Here is a 19,149-nt window from a genome sequence, read left to right on the forward strand (position 1 = left end):
ATATAATTAAACAAAGCAAATATTTTATTTATTTGGATAAAGCATAAAAAACAAATGTAAAGATAAAAGGGGAAATGTGAATACTGATGACTACGAATATGACAAAGCTTTGTATTTATGTACAGGTATATTACTTTTTCTTTTTACCTGTGTAAGAAATTGAAAACATATTTTGAAAATGTCAACGTGGCATCCTTAATTTTTTAGTGTCCGGCACTAGATGGAAAAAGTTTCAATAATCGTAATATCATAATTTAAGAGAGCGATAGATAAAGATGTTAAAATGGATCAATAGAGGTTTTTACATTCACAAATTGGTACAACTGTGGCAAAAATGCAAAACCCACTGCGATTAAAAGATAGAAGATTTAATATCCATCACAAATACAGAATATGTGCCATGTATAAAAACTTAAATATAAAAACAGTCTCATCAGAAATATAAAGAATGAAATTCTGGGATTGACACTTGCATCTATATGTTTGTATTTGATATTTAAAATCTGTATGTACAAAATGTCTGGCAGGACATTTGATTCTAATGTGTACTGTACATTTGAAGCTACGTTGAAGGATATTGTTACATGTGGTACAAAAATATTCCATTTTACTCAAGCCATGTGTAAAGTCACAGGTCATTGCTGAGCCACACCTTTTACTTTTCATCTGTAAATAGCTGCATGTACTCTTTCAGTATTATTGTTTACACAGTCGCCATCCCCCACTTGTTGCCATATCTTTTTTTACCGGGAGTCAAAATGCCAAAGGTTTGTGGCGGTGCGCCAATAATAAATTTGGAATGCTACAAATCGATTTGCTGCTACCTGTTCACTGCTGCTCATAAACACATCGTAAAGCACCTGGTCCACCAGAGCATAAGAAGACGGTGCGGAAGGGTTGGCAACTTAGCAACTTTGTCACTACATTTAGTGAGTGATCAGTGGTTGTCAACTGGGTTTGGCTGCGTGACCAATCATCACAACAACAACAGCGACCAACATTGGTCATCACTACGCACAGAGTGGAACAATTCCAAAAAGTATTTCTTAGAGCAATAATAACAGATTAAGAAATGTGTCATTTAATAGCACAAATGGTTTATCGCGTGAGCTACAACTTTTTTTCCAAAGTCACTTGCAAAGTTAGTGGGTTGCTTATTTGGGCTTGCTTTTCTTTCCCCACGATAAAGCAAAACAGGACTGCAGCGGTCGGTAGTTTGACCTTTTCTACACAACGTTTTCCTGGTTATATCGCGCCCTCTGTCGACTTGGCACGCCCCTAAACGCACTCACGCAAATATCCAAGAGCCCAGACTGTCAGACAAACAATAACGAGACTGGGTAAGAATTAGTGGGGAAACTTCATAAAGAATATCATTTGAAATATATATTTATTTCATAATCATAGAAAGAAAGAGCACTAAAGGTCTGGATAAGACCCCAGGTGGAAAACGTCTTTCGTCAGTCTGCGTGGCAAAAAACAACAACAAATTAATCATAATTTATTATGAGTTCACTATGGAAAAATTTGATTCATTGTGATTAAATAGTGTAATCGTTTTGACAGCCTAAATTTTTAAAATTGTAGATCACAGTTCATGACAAAACCAATTCAGTATCTCATATAATTTAAAAAAAATGGCAAAAAGTTCAATATTGGAAATATTTATGCTCTAATCAAAAAAAAATACCTGCAAGAACCTCCCAATATTTAAATTAGTATCTTTATCTTAATTAAACTACTGTTTGTGCCATATTTTAAATTATTGTGATATGCGAGTAAGAATGGCTCACAAACAAAATGAATGACTATTGATTTTGTTTATTATTTTTGTTTTCATTTTTTGTCAGTTGTTTATTTGTATTTATATGTTTTCACTTTTCTGTCACAATACTTGTAATGTGTTGAAGTGGTTGGGGCAGGAAATCAGTCTTGTTATTTTATACTGTAAAAAAACAAAACAACGAAAGACTATAGTTTATTCGTTCACTTAAAAGAGGCGCTCAAAAGACTTGACTCTTTTGCGAATGTCACCAGGCAAAGACCCGCGATCCCACCAGTTGAGAATCACCGCTCTGGATTTAAAAAAACAAAACAAAATTGCGACAAGCGACAGAAGTAGAAACTTAGAAATGAAAGCCTGTATCGCTCCTCTCAACGAGCACCGTGTGCCGCGATTGGGCAGGCAGCCCCGTTTTGTGACATTGAAAAAAAAGAGAAAAAAAAGAAGCGACAGAAGAAAGTGTTTAGTTTTAAACCCTCCACCTCCACAAATATATTGCAGTCCTGTGGAATGGAATGGAAGGTTTGCCCAGGTGATGCAACGTCACCTAAAGGCACAACCAAATTTCCTGAAGCTTCTTGATTGGTCACATGACTGAAGTACCTTTTCCTTCTCATATCGTGTCTGATTTGACATGTGTCCTAGTCCCACCTTCAAGGACCTTCAGCTCCTGGATATTTTCAGCTCACGGGACTCCAAAATGAACCACTTGAATTCACGCCACTTTTAAATCTTCGCTCATTTTTTGTCCCTTTTGTCCGACCTGCTGTCTGCCGCACTGTTTGATGGAGCCTGCCGGGCAGTAGAAGGTCGCACCTTGTTGGCGGGGTCTGCTGCAGCCTTGGTGTTGTCTGTTTGGGCCTTGGCGGTCTCAGGGCGGGTTTTGGACTGTGACGGTAGAGGGGCTGCAGGTTCCCAGAGGAAGAACTCATGCAGGAGCGTGTTGACTGCCTCTGGACATTCCATCATGACCATGTGACTGCCGTCCGCCAAGACCTTTAGGAAAGCGATGAGGAGGATCTGACAAAAGCAAAAGTATACTTTAAGGCGTCAAGAAAATTGTGTTATGTGGGATTCAAATGCATTTGTGGCAGCCTACCATGTACATTAGGTTTGCTACCAGTTAGGTGATGGAATGCATCATGACTCCATTTTTTAACACAGCTCATACGCACCTGGGTAAAGTCAAATTTAAAGTACCACTGATAGTCACACACACTAGGTGTGGTGAAATTAGCCATTTGACCCATCCCCTTGTTCCCATACTTGCCAACCTTGAGACCTCCGGATTCGGGAGATGGGGAGGGGGGAAGTGTTCTAGGTAGCGGGGGGTGTATATATTTTCAAGTATTTCATATATATATATATATATATATAAACAATCCGTTCATGAATGAGTATATCCGTTCGGCCACCGTGTTCAATGGTGAAGTCTGATATACAAAATGTGCAGGCAGCATACCCCTTCCCCTTCGAGCTGTCCTGGATGAACTGAAATTATTTTTTCCAATCATTGTGGAACTTGCAAGCGTACTTCTTCTTCTTACTCGTCGTCGCCATGTCACTTCTTCACATACTTGCCAACCCTCCCGATTTTCCCGGGAGACTCCCGAATTTCAGCGCCCCTCCCGAAAATCTCCCGGGGCAACCATTCTCCCGAATTTCTCCCGATTTCCACCCAGACAACAATATTGGGGGCGTGCCTTAAGGCACTGCCTTTAGCGTCCTCTACAACCTGTTGTCACGTCCGCTTTTCCTCCATACAAACAGCGTGCCGGCCCAGTCACATAATATATGCGGCTTTTACACACACGTAAGTGAATGCAAGGCATACTTGATCAACAGCCACACTGAGGGTGGCCGTATAAACAACTTTAACACTGTTACAAATATGCGCCACACTGTGAACCCACACCAAACAAGAATGACAAACACATTTCGGGAAAACATCCGCACCGTAACACAACATAAACACAACAGAACAAATACCCAGAACCCCTTGCAGCACTAACTCTTCCGGGACGCTACAATATAACCCCCCCCCCCATCTCCCGAATTCAGAGGTCTCAACGTTGGCAAGTATGCTTCTTTGTTCTTCTACTTCGTCTCTGTTATGTTTTTGGACATTACTACTTGCCGTAGTTTTGAAGCAATGCATGATGGGAATCCGGATGTTGTGTGTCAGTGTATTAACGTGCCTGCTGGAATAAACACACGCTGAGAAATAGCTCCGTGCCTGCCTACTTTATGGGTTATAGATAAACCTATGGATAACGGCGACATATATAATAGTCTCCTTTTCAGGTGAGAGAGGACGCCAAAGGCAGTGCCTTTAAGGCACGCCCCCAATATTGTTGTCCGGGTGGAAATCGGGAGAAATTCTGGAGAATGGTTGCCCCGGGAGATTTTCGGGAGGGACACTGAAATTCGGGAGTCTACCGGGAAAATCGGGAGGGTTGGCAAGTATACCTTGTTCCACCCCCTGGGAGGTGAGGGGAGCAGTGAGCAGCAGCGGTGGCTCTGCTCGGGAATCATTTTGGTGATTTATGACCTAAGCCCGACACTTAGGGAACACCCACATACACGAACGTGCCTTTACATGGTCATGATGGAGTATGAACCGAGTGAACTGGTTGTCTTGCTGGGCCGGAAAGACAGAGAGATATATTTGGACAGACTATCCCCACAGGTAGACTGCAAAACCTGTTGTTATGTTCGCTTGTAAATAAAGTAACCTTTTGTTCAACGTCTTCTTTGATCAGTCGCACACCCACGCCAACCTTCTGCCCGTGAGAAGGTGGCAAGACCAGCGGTACACCACAATAGCTAAACATACTACACTACATATCGTAGTTTCTTAAAAAAAAATCTAACATGCACTTTTTAATGAATTCACCTTCTTTGAATGGCTATCCCGCCCTAGTAACATACTTGCCAAACCTTCCGATTTTTCCGGGAGACTCCCGAATTTCAGTGCCCCTCCCGACAATCTCCCGGGGCAACCATTCTCCAGAAGTTGTCCCGATTTTCACCCGGACAACAAAGGGCATACCGTGATGGCACTGCCTTTAACATCCTCTACAACCTGTCCGCGTATCCGCTTTTTCACCATACAAACAGCATGCCGGCCCAGTCACATGTTGTATGAGGCTTCTGCAAGACATACTTGATCAACAACCATACAGGTCACACAGAGGGTGGCCGTATAAACAACTTTATCACTGTTACAAATATGCGCCACACTGTGAACCACACCAAACAAGAATGACAAACACATTTCGGGAGAACATCCGCACCGTAACACAACAGAACAAATACCCAGAATCCCTAGCAGCCCTAACTCTTCCGGGCTACAATATACACCCCGGCTACCACCAAACTACGCCCCCCCCCCAACCCCGCCCACCTCTACCGACCGGTAGCGGGGGTGTATATTGTAGCCCGGAAGAGTTAGGGATGCATGGGATTCTGGGTATTTGTTCTGTTGTGTTTATGTTGTGTTACGGTGCGGATGTTCTCCCGAAATGTGTTGGTCATTCTTGTTTGGTGTGGGTTCACAGTGTGGCGCATATTTGTAACAGTGTTAAACTTGTTTATACGGCCACCCTCAGTGTGACCTGTGTGGCTGTTGATCAAGTATGCCTTGCAGTCATTTACGAGTGTGTACGGAAGCCAAATTCAACATGTGACTGGGCTGGCACGTTGATTGTACATGGTGGTAGAGGGCGTTAAATGCTGTGATATCACAGCACGCCCTTAATATTGTTGTTTGGGCGAAAATCGGCAGACATTCGTGAAAATGGTTGCCCTGAAATTTGGGAGTCTCCCGGAAAAATCGGGAGGGTTGGCAAGTATGACGCTGTCAAGCGCCATTCATATAAAACTCCCGCACTAACATTAAATTTTCATATTAAGGTGCGGGCCGCAAAATAACGTCTCGCGGGCTGCAATTGGCCCGCGGGCTGCGTGTCTGAGGCCTCTGGTATAACGGATAAACCACAGAAACCTTGACTATATATATATATATATATATATATATATATATATATATATATTTATATACATATATATCCAGACATGCAGCACCTCCACAAGCCAGTGAAAGGTGAGGTTTTTTACTTTACTAGCATGCAGCCCAGCCTCTCTGGCAGCAGTTTTTTTTAGGGCCGTGGCAAATTGTAGACACAAAATAAACAATAAACCTATGACATAACGACAAACAGCTGAAATTCTGGTAATAACTTAAGACCCTTGCTGGACATAGATTTGTCCTTTAAATATATGAATAAAAATTGCCTTTTTAAAACTATTTTGGCTTAACAAAACTGTTCGGTGCAGCTCAGATTTGTTGATAATTTACGAGTGTCTTCTACTTTTTTTTTTTTAGGTTAACTTCAAATAATAGACCCGCTTTGATGTTTTTTTTTGAGTCAATTACCTCTGCCATTCTTTGATCCTCTTCAACGGGGACAAATTTGTCATGCATTCCATGAACCAGCAGGACGGGCACAGTGAGCTCAGCATGGTACACCTCATCTCCCTCTGGCCAGTACTGCCCACTCATCATGGCACGCAGCACAAAAGCGGACACATTGAAGGCGTTGTTTTCTTTCAGCAGCCGCTTCTCCTTTGCGCCCTGGCGAGCAAAACCTGCCCTGTAGGGAGTGTCGAGGAGAAATCACAGAGAATGTTGAATAGCCTTTCTAGAAAGATTCAGCAAATGACATGAGCTATGGGGTAATTTTATTTCGTAAATTCTGGCGAACCAGCATCCTCTAAAGCATATATTTGACTTTGGTCTATTTAGTTTGTCAGGTACAGGAGCGCTCTGTTGTTTTTAAATATCTTCAGCAAAAAAAGCGAGTCAAAAATCAGACAGCATGTTGGTGTTTTTAAGAATCTGCTGCAAAAATGTGAGTTTCTCACAAGTTTCTTGAACTGAACTTGCAGGCCACCAGTTGAATAGCCCAAAGAATGAAAAAGAAAACACCTGAAATGGAACCTTGAGGAACACCACGAGTGTAAGTTCAACAAATGACTACTGAAGTAAACAAGCTACAGCAACACCGTAGTTACATAAATCACATTACCAAAAAAAAAAAGTGCAACCGCCAAAAAAGGAGAGGACTTAAAGGCCTACTGAAACCCACTACTACCGACCACGCAGTCTGATAGTTTATATATCAATGATGAAATCTTAACATTGCAACACATGCCAATACGGCCGGGTTAGCTTACTAAAGTGCAATTTTAAATTTCGCGCGAAATATCCTGCTGATAACGTCTCGGTATGATGACGCCTGCGCGTGACGTCACGGATTGTAGAGGACATTTTGGGACAGCATGGTGGCCAGCTATTAAGTCGTCTGTTTTCATCGCAAAATTCCACAGTATTCTGGACATCTGTGTTGGTGAATCTTTTGCAATTTGTTCAATGAACAATGGAGACAGCAAAGAAGAAAGCTGTAGGTGGGAAGCGGTGTATTGCGGCAGGTGTTGTGCCGGATAACGCACCCCCGCCGTAGAATGCACCCCTTGACTGTTGTGCCGGATAACACAGCCGGTGTTTCATTGTTTACATTCCCGGAAGATGACAGTCAAGCTTTACCATTGGCCTGTGGAGAACTGGGACAACAGAGACTCTTACCAGGAGGAGTTTGAGTTGGATGCGCAGACGCGGTACCGTGAGTACGCATGCAGCTGCGGCTTCCAAACATTTGATCCCTTGCCCGTACGTGCGTGCCGCTATGTGCATGTCACGTACGTAACTTTGAGGACTTTGGGGAAATATATGTGCTGTATGAACTTTGGGGAGGTGAACGGTACTTTGGGCTGTGGGATTGAGTGTGTTGTGCAGGTGTTTGAGTTGTATTGGCGGGTTATATGGACGGGAGGGGGGAGGTGTTTGTTATGCGGGATTAATTTGTGGCATATTAAATATAAGCCTGGTTGTGTTGTGGCTAATAGAGTATGTATATGTCTTGTGTTTATTTACTGTTTTAGTCATTCCCAGCTGAATATCAGGTCCCACCCGCCTCTCACATCATCTTCCCTATCTGAATCGCTCCCACTGCCCTCTAGTCCTTCACTCTCACTTTCCTCATCCACGAATCTTTCATCCTCGCTCGAATTAATGGGGAAAGTCGCTTTCTCGGTCCGAATCGCTCTCGCTGCTGGTGGCCATGATTGTAAACAATGTGCAGATGTGAGGAGCTCCACAACCTGTGACGTCACGCTACTCGTCTGCTACTTCCGGTACAGGTAAGGCTTTTTTATAAGCGACCAAAAGTTGCGAACTTTATCGTCGATGTTCTCTACTAAATCCTTTAAGCAAAAATATGGCAATATCGCAAAATGATCAAGTATGACACATAGAATGGACCTGCTATCCCCGTTTAAATAAGAAAATCGCATTTCAGTAGGCCTTTAAAGGGGTGCCTTGAGGAACACCGCAGTTATGTAAAATGTTAATGCAAGGATCTGCCATGTGTTTGCAGTTGTCCAAGTTCCTCTTTACAACAGGAGCACTCTAATGTTTTTAGGAATCTGCTGCAAAAATGTTTGTCTCCCAAGCTTTGAACTGAACTTGGGGGTCGGTATGGTGTCATCACCGGATTTGGCCCCTAGGCCGTTAGTTGAATAGCCCTGGTATAATTTTACACGAGAAAGAATTATGTTCCTTCTGCCATCTGGTTCCGTTCAGTTCAGTTCATTTGGAACATGCATACAATACAATTACAAAGTAATGCATCACATATTCCCAGTTGTTTCATTACAGCACGTCCGAAAAAGAGTAGGAAGAAGCAGAGCTTATTTAATCCGACTCCTTTTCATGTCATAGCAGTCTCTTCACATTTTTTTGTTCTCTGTTTGTAACAGAACAGTGAATACATAAATAATAAATAAATACACCATAATTAAGAAAACAAATATTAAATACATTAATAACCATTAACAACCTTTTTTTCCCCCAATAGGTTTAAGATATTTATGATAATTGTTCTTCTTTGTACTTTGAGACTTGAATAGTCTCTTTAACTGAATCATATTGGTGCTTTTTTTTATTTCTTTACTTAATCCATTCCATAATTTAATTCCACATACTGATACGCTTAAAGTCTTAAGTGTTGTATGAGTATACAAATGTTTTAAATGGGATTTTCCACTAAGGTTATATTTCTCCTCTTTTGTTGAGAAGAATTGTTGTACATTCTTGGGTAGCAGGTTATAGTTTGCTTAGCTGTTTGCAAATGCACCAAATCATTGAATTTCAATATCTGTGATGTAATAAATAAAGGGTTTGTATGTTCTCTATATCCAACATTATGTATTATTCTAACTGATCTTTTTTGTAACACCATTTGAATGATATTTCTACACAATAACTCAGATATGGTAACAGTAGTGAGCAGTAGAGAATATGGACTGATTTTTGGTCCAGATAATATTTTGCTTTATTCATTATTGATGTGTTTCTTGCTACTTGATGTTATATATTTTTTACATGAGGTTTCCAGTTCATTTTATCATTCTATCATTCTATCAATACACCCAAAAATGTGTTATTTTTACCCTTTCATATCTATTTGTATTTGTGTTTGACTTTCTCTTCTACTGTTACCGAATAGCATTATTTTGTTTTTACTGAGATTCAAAGATAGTCTGTTTTTGTCAAATTATCTTTTTATTTTGTTAATTTCTTCTGTTATTATTTGTATTAGCTTCTATGTGTTCTCTCCTGAACAAAACACAGTTGCATCATCTGCAAATAATACTAACTTTAAGTCCTTTGTAACTTTACAAATGTCGTTTATATGAAGATTTAACATTTTTGGTCCTAGTATTGATCCCTGAGGTACGCCACAAAATATTTTTAGCTCTGTAGACGTGTGTTTGCCTATCTTCACGTATTGCTTCCTGTTGGTTAAGTAGCTTCTTATCCAGTTCAATACCAAACCTCTGATGTAGGGCTGGGCGATATTGCCTTTTTTTAATATCTCGATATTTTTAGGCCATATCGCGATACACGATGTATATCTCGAAATTTTGCCTTAGCCTTGAATGAACACTTGATGCATATAATCACAGCAGTATGATGATTCTATGTGTCTACATTAAAACATTCTTCTTCATACTGCATTAATATATGCTCATTTTAAACTTTCATGCAGAGAGGGAAATCACAACTAAGTCAATTGACCAAAATTGTATTTGTTAAACAATTATTAAGCAGTGGCACAAACATTCATGTCATTTCAAAACAGAAAGTGCAAGATTGTCAGAGACATTTTAAAACAAGCTATAAGTGCACTTTTGAGCATGATGTCACTAAGATGACAAATCAAAACAACACTAAATTAAAGTGCACTTTTTGTACAGAACGCGACTACAATAGTTTAAAACAAATAAAGTACATTTTTGTGCATGATGTCACACAAGATATTTCAATAACTGCCAAATAAAAATGAGCTGCATAATAGGAAATCAAATTGTGTATGTCCTTCGCTATGTGGTAGGTTCCGCCGGACGTTATCTCCTTATGTCGTGGACTATTTTTTTCATACGGTGTTGATGTGGAAATGGCTGCCTCTGCATTTTGTTGGTGTGGCACTGAACAAAGTTGTTGACATGCGGAGTAAGCAGTCTTCATTCTCGAGCGGGTGACTTTTCAAATGATGCTACATATTAGCAGTAATGCTTCTTTTTGTAGCAACGCTTCCGCCCCACACTTTACAAATTACGGTTGTCTGTTCGACATTCCCACTTGAAGCCAAACCACTGCCAGACGATGGACCCTGTGCTGTTTTTCTTGGGAATTAATTCTTCCTTCATTTGTTACCAGATTTGCACCTTCTTTCCCTCGTATTACCACTCGCACCACAGCTAACTTTAGCGATGCCGCTACCTCTCTGCTCCGCGAGGGCGTATACGTATGTGACGTATGTAAGAAGGTGCGCTTGTTTAAGTCTCTGTGAGAAGGACAGACAAGAAAGAGTGAGAAGAGCCTGTAGTGTAATGCCTGCAGTTAAAAGCAACTAAATGAGAACGAATACTCGAATATCACGATATAGTCATTTTCTAAATCGCACAGAGACAAACCCGCGATATATCGAGTATATCGATATATCGTTCAACCCTACTCTGATGCCATACTGTTGTATTTTGTTTATTAAGATGTTATGATTGATTGTGTCAAATGCTTTTGTTAAGTCCATAAAAACTGCAGCAGCACATTTTTTACTATCTATTGCATTTGTGATCTCTTCTGTTATTTCGATTAATGCCATTGATGTTAAAATGTTCACTCTGTATCCAAATTGGTTGTCTGTGTTTCAGTTTTATTTATGAATTTGTCCAATCTGTTAAACAGTTTGTCGAAAATTTTAGAAAATTGTGGAAGTAGACAAACAGGTCTGTAGTTTGTAAACTGGTGTTTGTCTCCGGTCTTATAAATTGGTACGACTTTTGTTATATTCATATTGTCTGTCAATTTGCCTGTTTAAAATGAAATGAATCTAGTGGAAGAGCATTGAATTGTTCTGCTTGTCACTATTGGGAACAGTGGTCGGCAATCATTGTTCCAGCAAGATGTGGTTTTTAGTAAGTCTTACTTGAGAAAACTCCAGGTGAGCAGTGGAGAGAGGCAATGGAGGACACAGGTAGGCAAGTTGAACACGGAGCACAGGCTGGGCTCCAGAGCTGTGGGACCACCTCCGTTGATCATCACCATCTTGTGGATCTGTTCTGGGTACTCGTGGGCCAGGAAGGTACAGAACGACACACTGGGGCAGGCAGAAACAAATTCTGGTTACACTCCTGGTTGGGAAATTGCATGTTTTCACTGGTTTTCTTTGGTTTCTATATATTTCATAATGGCTACAGTTCCTATACACTCCCAACGACCTTTTAAATAATTCATTAGATTAATAAATAGTATACATTACCTAACCAAAATGTTCTGTCACTTGTGTCTCTGGTGTCTTAAAGCAGTGTTGTAGAACCTTTTCTGAGCTAAGGCACATTTTTTTCATTGGAAAAATCTTGAGGCACACCACCAGCAGAAAACATAAAAAAATGAAACAGCCGATATTGACAGTAAAAAGTTGTTCTCGCAATTGTTGGATATGAATTCAAACCATAACCAACCATGCATCACTATAGCTCTTGTCTCAAAGTAGGTCTACTGTCACGACCTGTCACATCACGCCGTGACTTATTTGGAGTGTTTTTTGTATTTTCCTGTGTGTAGTGTTTTAATTCTTGTCTTGCGCTCCTATTTTGTTGTTGATTGTCATGTCATGTACGGATGTACTTTGTAGACGCCATCTGCTGCTCCACACGCTGTAAGTCTTTGCTGTCCTCCAGTATTCTGTTTTTGTTTACTTTGCAGGCAGTTCAGTTTTAGCTTCGTTTTGCATAGCCATACCTAAACTTCAATGCCTTTTCTTAGCGGCACTTGCCTTTTGTTTATTTTTGGTTTAAGCATTAGATACCTTTTTACCGCTGTCGTCTGCATAAGGTGATAACGACAAACCATGTTCCAGACAGTGATATGGAAGAGTATTACACGGTTACTCTGCCGATCTCTAGACAGCACAGACACTCAACAACCGCACATTTGCGGATTATAATTACTGGTTTGCAAAAAATATTTTTAACCCAATTAGGTGGAATTACATAATCTCCCACGGCACACCAGACAATATCTCAGTTGTGTACTCTCTCTCTCTCAGCTGCGTTGTTTTTAGCTATTGCTCCGAGCGGGTTGCGAATCCAGGTCGCCGGTGTGAGAGTCGAGCGTGCTACTACTACTGAGCTAAAAGCACGGGCAATCTCCCAGATCGCTAGCACTATTCTTGAAGTTGACTGGCCTCTGTTATACTCGCACAGACGTGCATGCGCCCATCGCGAAGGAAAAGTTTTTATGAACAAAGTTATTTGAAAAATTTGAAATTTTTGCATTGTTGCTGCTCTGTTGAGTAAAGTCATGTTGTTTTTCGCAAACTGAATTTGTTACGGTTCAAACACCTGTCGCCTCTCACTCTGCTGTGCGCTCCACTGAGCACGCCTCGGGACACACCCACGGGCGTTCCTCTCCTCCAGCAACTATCAACACACCTGACGCTGATGAGATCCCTGCCTTCATAAGCCAGCGCATCCTGCGTTCCAGTGCCAGAACGTAGCTACTTATACCAGTACAGTAAGCCTTACACATCTCTAGCTTCCTTGCCTATGTGCTTCCTCGCTCTTTGTGTTTCCCCTCCGTTGTGCTCCTGTATCGTTATCCAGCAGCCCTTTGTCATCCCCTGGTTTCGAACTGTGTGTCTCGTCTCCCCGGATCCCCTCTAGACTTCCTGCTGCCTTCTCGGATCTCGACCTCACGCCTGCCCCCGGACAACGATGCTTTGCTCCTGCCCCTGACCACCTGCCTGTCCCCGGACCTCCGAGCCTGCCTTGCCCTTTCTGGACTTCCGCACCAATCTCAACACGCACCTTCAACACCACCCAGTAACACTCCACATATAATCGCTACACATAGTCACACCATATACATTTGGATTAGTCACACACTTCATTTATATATATTAATAGACACGCTGCAAGCTAACGACGTCCCTGCCTCCGTGCCGTCTCTTTCTCCAACTGTACCGCTACAGTTTTTGGGGCGAGGGCCCAAAACCTCCTCAGCCCCAGGTCCCCTCCTTAGGTGAAGGCGGCGCTGAATATCAGAAATAGCATCAGGGTGGTTCTAATAACGAGTGAAACAAAGTTCCATCTACAGATTAGTATTCACAGCCATGAAGAAGAAGCTGTTGTAGTGTGCATACACACGCTGCATCACCATGACAACACATGATCACGTGACAGGCACTTTTTCAAATTTAAAATGTTATTTTTTTATGGATTTTAATGACTTTAACAACCAAAAAAAAAGATGTCTTATTAGTAATGAACCTGCCTTGGTTCCTGACTTAAGTAAGCACTTCTGCCTAACTTACGCAAAGTGGGCGTGTCGGCCGTCCGGATGGGAGAATACAAACGAGAGGAACTTGTGTAACTTCAAGCATATAAAAAAGGCACAAGCAGCAGAATAGGACCCTAAGTGGGGAATGGGGACAGATTGGGTTTACCCAATGACAGTACCTCCTGTCATTCAATGTACTCGTCCCACAAACCACACGGTCAAAATGTTCATCCACAAATCCCCCCCGATTGAGAGTTAATGCAACATAGACAGACATTGTTAGTTTTACGCCTGCTAAATACTTGTTTGTTCAGTTTGTTCAGCAGGGCCGCCCCTGGCTTAATTGGGGCCCTTTGTAGGGCTTTTGCAAACGAGTCAAATCTTTTGAACGGCTCTTTTAAAGTGAACGATGAGAACTGATTCACCGTTGCGAGCTGTTCGTTTACAAGATATTTTACATACAAAGTGCCTAGGCATGTGCACGGCATGCGATTGGACTGGAAAATGAGTCAGAGTCAAAGTAAACGTATCAGAATTTGAAAGAACCGCTCTGGTTAATCGTTCTACTGTGGATTAGTAAAGTGATTCAGGTGTACACACACCAGATAGGATAGTACACATTTGTTTTAGCATTTTAATTTGTCCTAATTTTTATTGTTTTATATACAATTGTAGACAAATTCTTATTTATTACTTTCATGTGTTTATCTGTACTTGTGATCCACAAAGTTTTTTAGGTGAGAGCAAATCTCATTGTCAATGCATATATGGGATATGGCACCACCTTAAGGAGCGCTTACAATGAAAACGCATAAATTGTTATAAATATTTCAGAAGAACTCCCACCAATATACAGTATATACTCTGTGTAATTTTGAATGATTCAGATCCAAATCTTATTCTTCGTATTCTTCTTGTCAGGCTTGTCCCTGACAGTTTGACTGTGTTTTAGTTTTTCCTCTGCGTTTATCTTAGTTTTCTGTCAGCGCTTTTATTTTGTCTTCATTTCCTGATTGTCTCCCTGAGTGCTGCTTCCCCTCAGCTGTGGCTGATTGGCACCTGGCCACACCTGGTGTCAATCAGCCAGCTGCTATTTAAACCTGCCTTCCCCTCCAGTCAGTGCTGGATTATTGTCGTTCCTACCTGTCATTGTCGATGTCACTACTACCTGTCATAATACTTGTCGTTGTAGCTCTGTCTACTTTTGTTCACTCTGCTCATGTCATAGTTCCTTCGTGTCACAGTAAGTGTTTTTGTTTTTGTCGACAGTTAGCCTTTGTGCTATTTTAGTTCATAGCCAAGTTTGTTCTCCGCCTTGTGCGCGCCTTTTGTTTGTACCCTTTTGTTTGTTTTTTTGCTATAGTGTTAAATTAAATCATGTTTTCTCGCTCAATGTCTGCCGTCATCTCTGCATCTTGGGGTTCGTCACCAACAAACTCTGACACTTCTTTGTAATTGTTTCCTTGATAAAAAACAAGTTACTTCTAAAAAAGAAAAAAAAGAAAATTTTAATCAATGTAACAACAAGCCAATCTTGCAAAAGAATGGTTCTTCAAGATCAGGCTCTCTTCAAAGAGTCATAATTCCCATCTGTAGCTCTTAGTAGAATTTTTTTTGGACCCTCCTCCTTTACAAAATATTTCTATTAACGTGAAACATTTTTTATATTTTTTTTAATCAAACTTGAATTTAATTTAATGTATAATTTGTACTAAAATAAATCATGGGGAAACAGATTGTTCATTGATAAAACATTTTGTGCAAAATGACAATTTTAACGTCATTAAGACAACAGTCTGTTAATCTTCCCAACTCAACTCTGTCATGATCTGCGGTCTGGATCATGTTTTTGTATTTTCTGTTAGTTTTAAGACTCAATTAGTTCCTGTTTTTGTGCACCCTTGTTTGTTTTAGTTTCCATGGCGACTTATGATTTTCACCTGCCTCTTGCGTTCGGGACACACCTGTTTCTAATCAGGAGACTATTATTTAAGCCTGTCTTTGCCGGTTAGTCGGCCTGGCGTCATTGCTTGTTTTCATGAATTACCATAGTTCATGCTGCTCGTTTCAGATCTGATTCCTTGGTTATGCTAGTTGTCATGCCACAGTTTCATGTTTGTTTTTGCTATGCCATAGTTCATGCTAAGTGTTAATGTCTATATTTTCTGCATTACGTTTTTTGTTCTTTAGCCTCTGGTGCGTACGGCACGCTTTCCTTTTTGTTTTTGTCTTTTGTGATGTGTAGGATTTTGAATAATTAAACACCTTCACGCCTTGTCCGAGATAGTCCGATTGCATCCAAGGGAGAACAATCCTCGCAGTAAGCTGCGAAAAAAACAAAACGTTGTGACAGAATGATGCCAGGCCGACTAACTGGCAAAGACAGGTTTAAATAATAGTCTCCTGATTAGTGTCTTGAACGAAAGAGGCAGGTGAAAATCATAAGTCGCCATGGAAACTAAAACAAACAAGGGTACACAAAAACAGGAACTAATGCAGTCTTAAAACTAACAGAAAATACAAAAACATGATACAGACCACAGATCATGACAAACTCCGACTGGAACTTGAAACCCAGTGCTGTACTTTAAAGACAAGCACTAACGCTGTGCGCCTCTGGAGTTAGAGGAAATTTGCCGTTCTATTTTTATCAGTGACGGAGCAGGAACCAGCTTGGAATACATTTACGGTCAAATTTAAAATGAAGCACCCTGTCACTCATTAATTGAAGTTTTACTTGCGTTTCTTCACACAAAAGTAGTAGACAGAATTCGGCTAATGCCTAAAAAGTACCTAATTGGGTATCAATCGCTAGCACCACGGATTGCAGGGCCCTACGTACGGCGCGTGATCTGGGTATATATGTGGGCGTGATAATAAAAATACTTTACCCGTAAGAATGTCCAATGAGAATATTCCTCTTGCGTGCATATCTCTTGAAGATAAGTCGTATGTCCTCTGCCAGAGCATAAAATGTGTAGGCTGCAGGTATACGAGGTGCTGAGCTGCACCCGTGACCTGCAAGATCCGGGGCGATCACCTCGTAGCCCAGTCGAGAAAAGAAGTCCAGCTGGCTCCTCCAGATGTCCAGAGAGCCTCCAACGCCATGAATGAAGAACAAAGCGACGTCCGCATGCGTTTCTTTACATGCTGATATTTTCCTCTCACAGTCGATCACCACGGTACGCTTCGGCTTCCGCCTGCGTCGGTTCTGCGACGCTTCGGCCTGAAGAGCGGCGGGTGGGTCTCCTGATCCCGTCTCAGAAGTCAAAACTTTACCCGCCGTGATCGAGTCCGGACGGGCGTCAGTGGCGTTAACGAGCGGTGATGATTTGCCACAGTCTCTCAGTTCAAGCTCCACCGTGCTGTTTGGTTCTGTTTCCCCATTCTGGCACGTCTTCAACTCCGCCCCTGCCTTGTCGCCCAGGTTATCGATGAACAGCTGTCCATTGCAGTAGACTGAGATCCTTCTTTTGCAACTGACACACCCGCCCTGACCCGCCGGTTGATCCACCACGGACCGCTCGGGGATGGCATGTCGAACACGAATGACCCGGCCTGGTTTCACCTCCACAAACTCGTAACCGTCGGCAGGTTCGGAGGACTCTGCAGGAACCACGACGTTGGTTGACTTTGAGGTAAGGCAGCAGAGAAAACCTTCCATAAAGCTGGTCAGCATGGCTGCATTCAAACACACAAACACAACCGTGACCAAACATGACACTTCAGGACTATGAGCTTAAGGAACAGTCAGTGTTTGTACAGATGGTTATGTTGATATAGGAAGACACCTGCTTGACCAGAGGTGTCCGAAAATGCGGCCTGCAGCTCATTCTTAGTGGCCCGCGGCACATTTTAAAAATACTATTATAAAAAGCAGAATAGAAGAGCAACAGGTGTAATTTAAGTTAAGTTAAAGTTAAAGTAGCAATGATTGTCACACACACACTAGGTGTGGTGAAATTTGTCCTCTGCATTTGACCCATCCCCTTGTTCACCCCCTGGGAGATGAGGGGAGCAGTGAGCAGCAGCGGTGCCGCGCCCAGGAATAATTTTTGGTGATTTAACCCCCAATTCCAACCCTTGATGCTGAGCGCCAAGCAGGGAGGTAATGGGTCCCATTTTTATAGTCTTTGGTATGACTCGGCCGGGGTTTGAACTCACAACCTAACGATCTCAGGGCGGACAATCTAACCACTAGGCCAGTGTTTTTCAACCTTTTTTGAGCTAAGGCACATTTTGTTCATAAAAAAAAATACGAAGGCACACGACCGGCAGAAAAGATTAAAAAATGAAACTCCACCAGGTTGTCGTGCCTTATTTTGAGTTTGTTGTTGTTTCCTGTGTGTAGTGCTTTAGTTCCTGTCTTGCGCTGTTAATTTGGTGACCCTTCCTGTTTTTTTGGTGTTCTCCTGTAGCAGCTTCACGCCTTCCTTTGAGTTCCATTGCCCACACCTGCTTTGTTTTGGCAATCAAGACTATTTAAGTTGTGCGTACACTATCCTTCTTTGTGAGGACACTGTTGATTGTCATGTCATGTACGGGATGTACTTTGTGGACGCCGTCTCCGCTCCACACGCTGTAAGTTTTTGCTGTCGTCCAGCATTCTGTTTTTGTTTACTTTGTAGCCAGTTCAGTTTTACTTTTGTTTTGCATAGCCATCCCCCTATGCTTCAGTGCCTTTTCCTAGCGGACTTGCCTTTTGTTCATTTTTGGTTTAAGCATTACATACCAAAAAAGGTTGAAAAACACTGCACTAGACAACGGCACATTATTATAATTGTTGATTTGCAAAAAATATTTTTTGGACCAATTAGGTGAAGTTGCATAATTTCCCACGGCACACCAGACAATATGTCACGGCACACTAGTGTGCCGCGGCACAGTGGTTGAAAAACACTGCACTAGGCCACTGAGCAGGTATCAATCAATCAATCAATCAATGTTTATTTATATAGCCCTAAATCACAAGTGTCTCAAAGGGTTGCACAAGCCACAACGACATCCTCGGTACAGAGCCCGCATAAGGGCAAGGAAAAACTCACCCCAGTGGGACGTCGATGTAAATGACTATGAAAAACCTTGGAGAGGACCGCATATGTGGGTAACCCCCCCCCCCCCCCCCCCCCCCCCCCCCTCTAGGGGAGACCGAATGCAATGGATGTCGAGTGAGTCTGACATAATATTGTGTTGTGTTGTAACGAGAAAATGTTGCAATGTTGACGCTAAAAACACAAAGCTACCTTGCAAGCAGTTTTTAAAAAACAATAAAAACTTACTGTCGACAAATAGATCTGAAGTTGATCTAGAGCAGTGGTGCTTAACCTTGTTGGAGGTACCGAACCCCACCAGTTTCATATGCGCATTCACCGAACCCTTCTTTAGTGAAAAATTATGTTTT

The 19,149-nt window shown here is 41.8% G+C and overlaps 1 protein-coding gene across 1 annotated transcript in view; it reads right to left on the bottom strand.

Annotated features, from left to right (window-relative positions):
- The window catches only part of LOC133616503 (protein ABHD8-like), a 37,531-nt gene that overhangs the window by 156 nt on the left and 18,226 nt on the right, over nucleotides 1-19,149 (bottom strand). Inside the window, exons 2-5 of the mRNA XM_061975857.2 lie at nucleotides 16,640-17,429; nucleotides 11,395-11,565; nucleotides 6,222-6,438; nucleotides 1-2,803 (exon numbers count right to left, since the gene is read on the bottom strand). The exon at nucleotides 1-2,803 is cut by the window's left edge and continues 156 nt beyond it. Coding sequence (XP_061831841.2) covers nucleotides 2,522-2,803; nucleotides 6,222-6,438; nucleotides 11,395-11,565; nucleotides 16,640-17,427 — 1,458 coding nt within the window. The 5' untranslated portion in view covers nucleotides 17,428-17,429 and the 3' untranslated portion in view covers nucleotides 1-2,521. The remainder of the gene's footprint in view (nucleotides 2,804-6,221; nucleotides 6,439-11,394; nucleotides 11,566-16,639; nucleotides 17,430-19,149) is intronic.

This window comes from Nerophis lumbriciformis, linkage group LG14 (assembly GCF_033978685.3).
Source record: "Nerophis lumbriciformis linkage group LG14, RoL_Nlum_v2.1, whole genome shotgun sequence".
Taxonomy (NCBI): Eukaryota; Metazoa; Chordata; class Actinopteri; order Syngnathiformes; family Syngnathidae; genus Nerophis; species Nerophis lumbriciformis.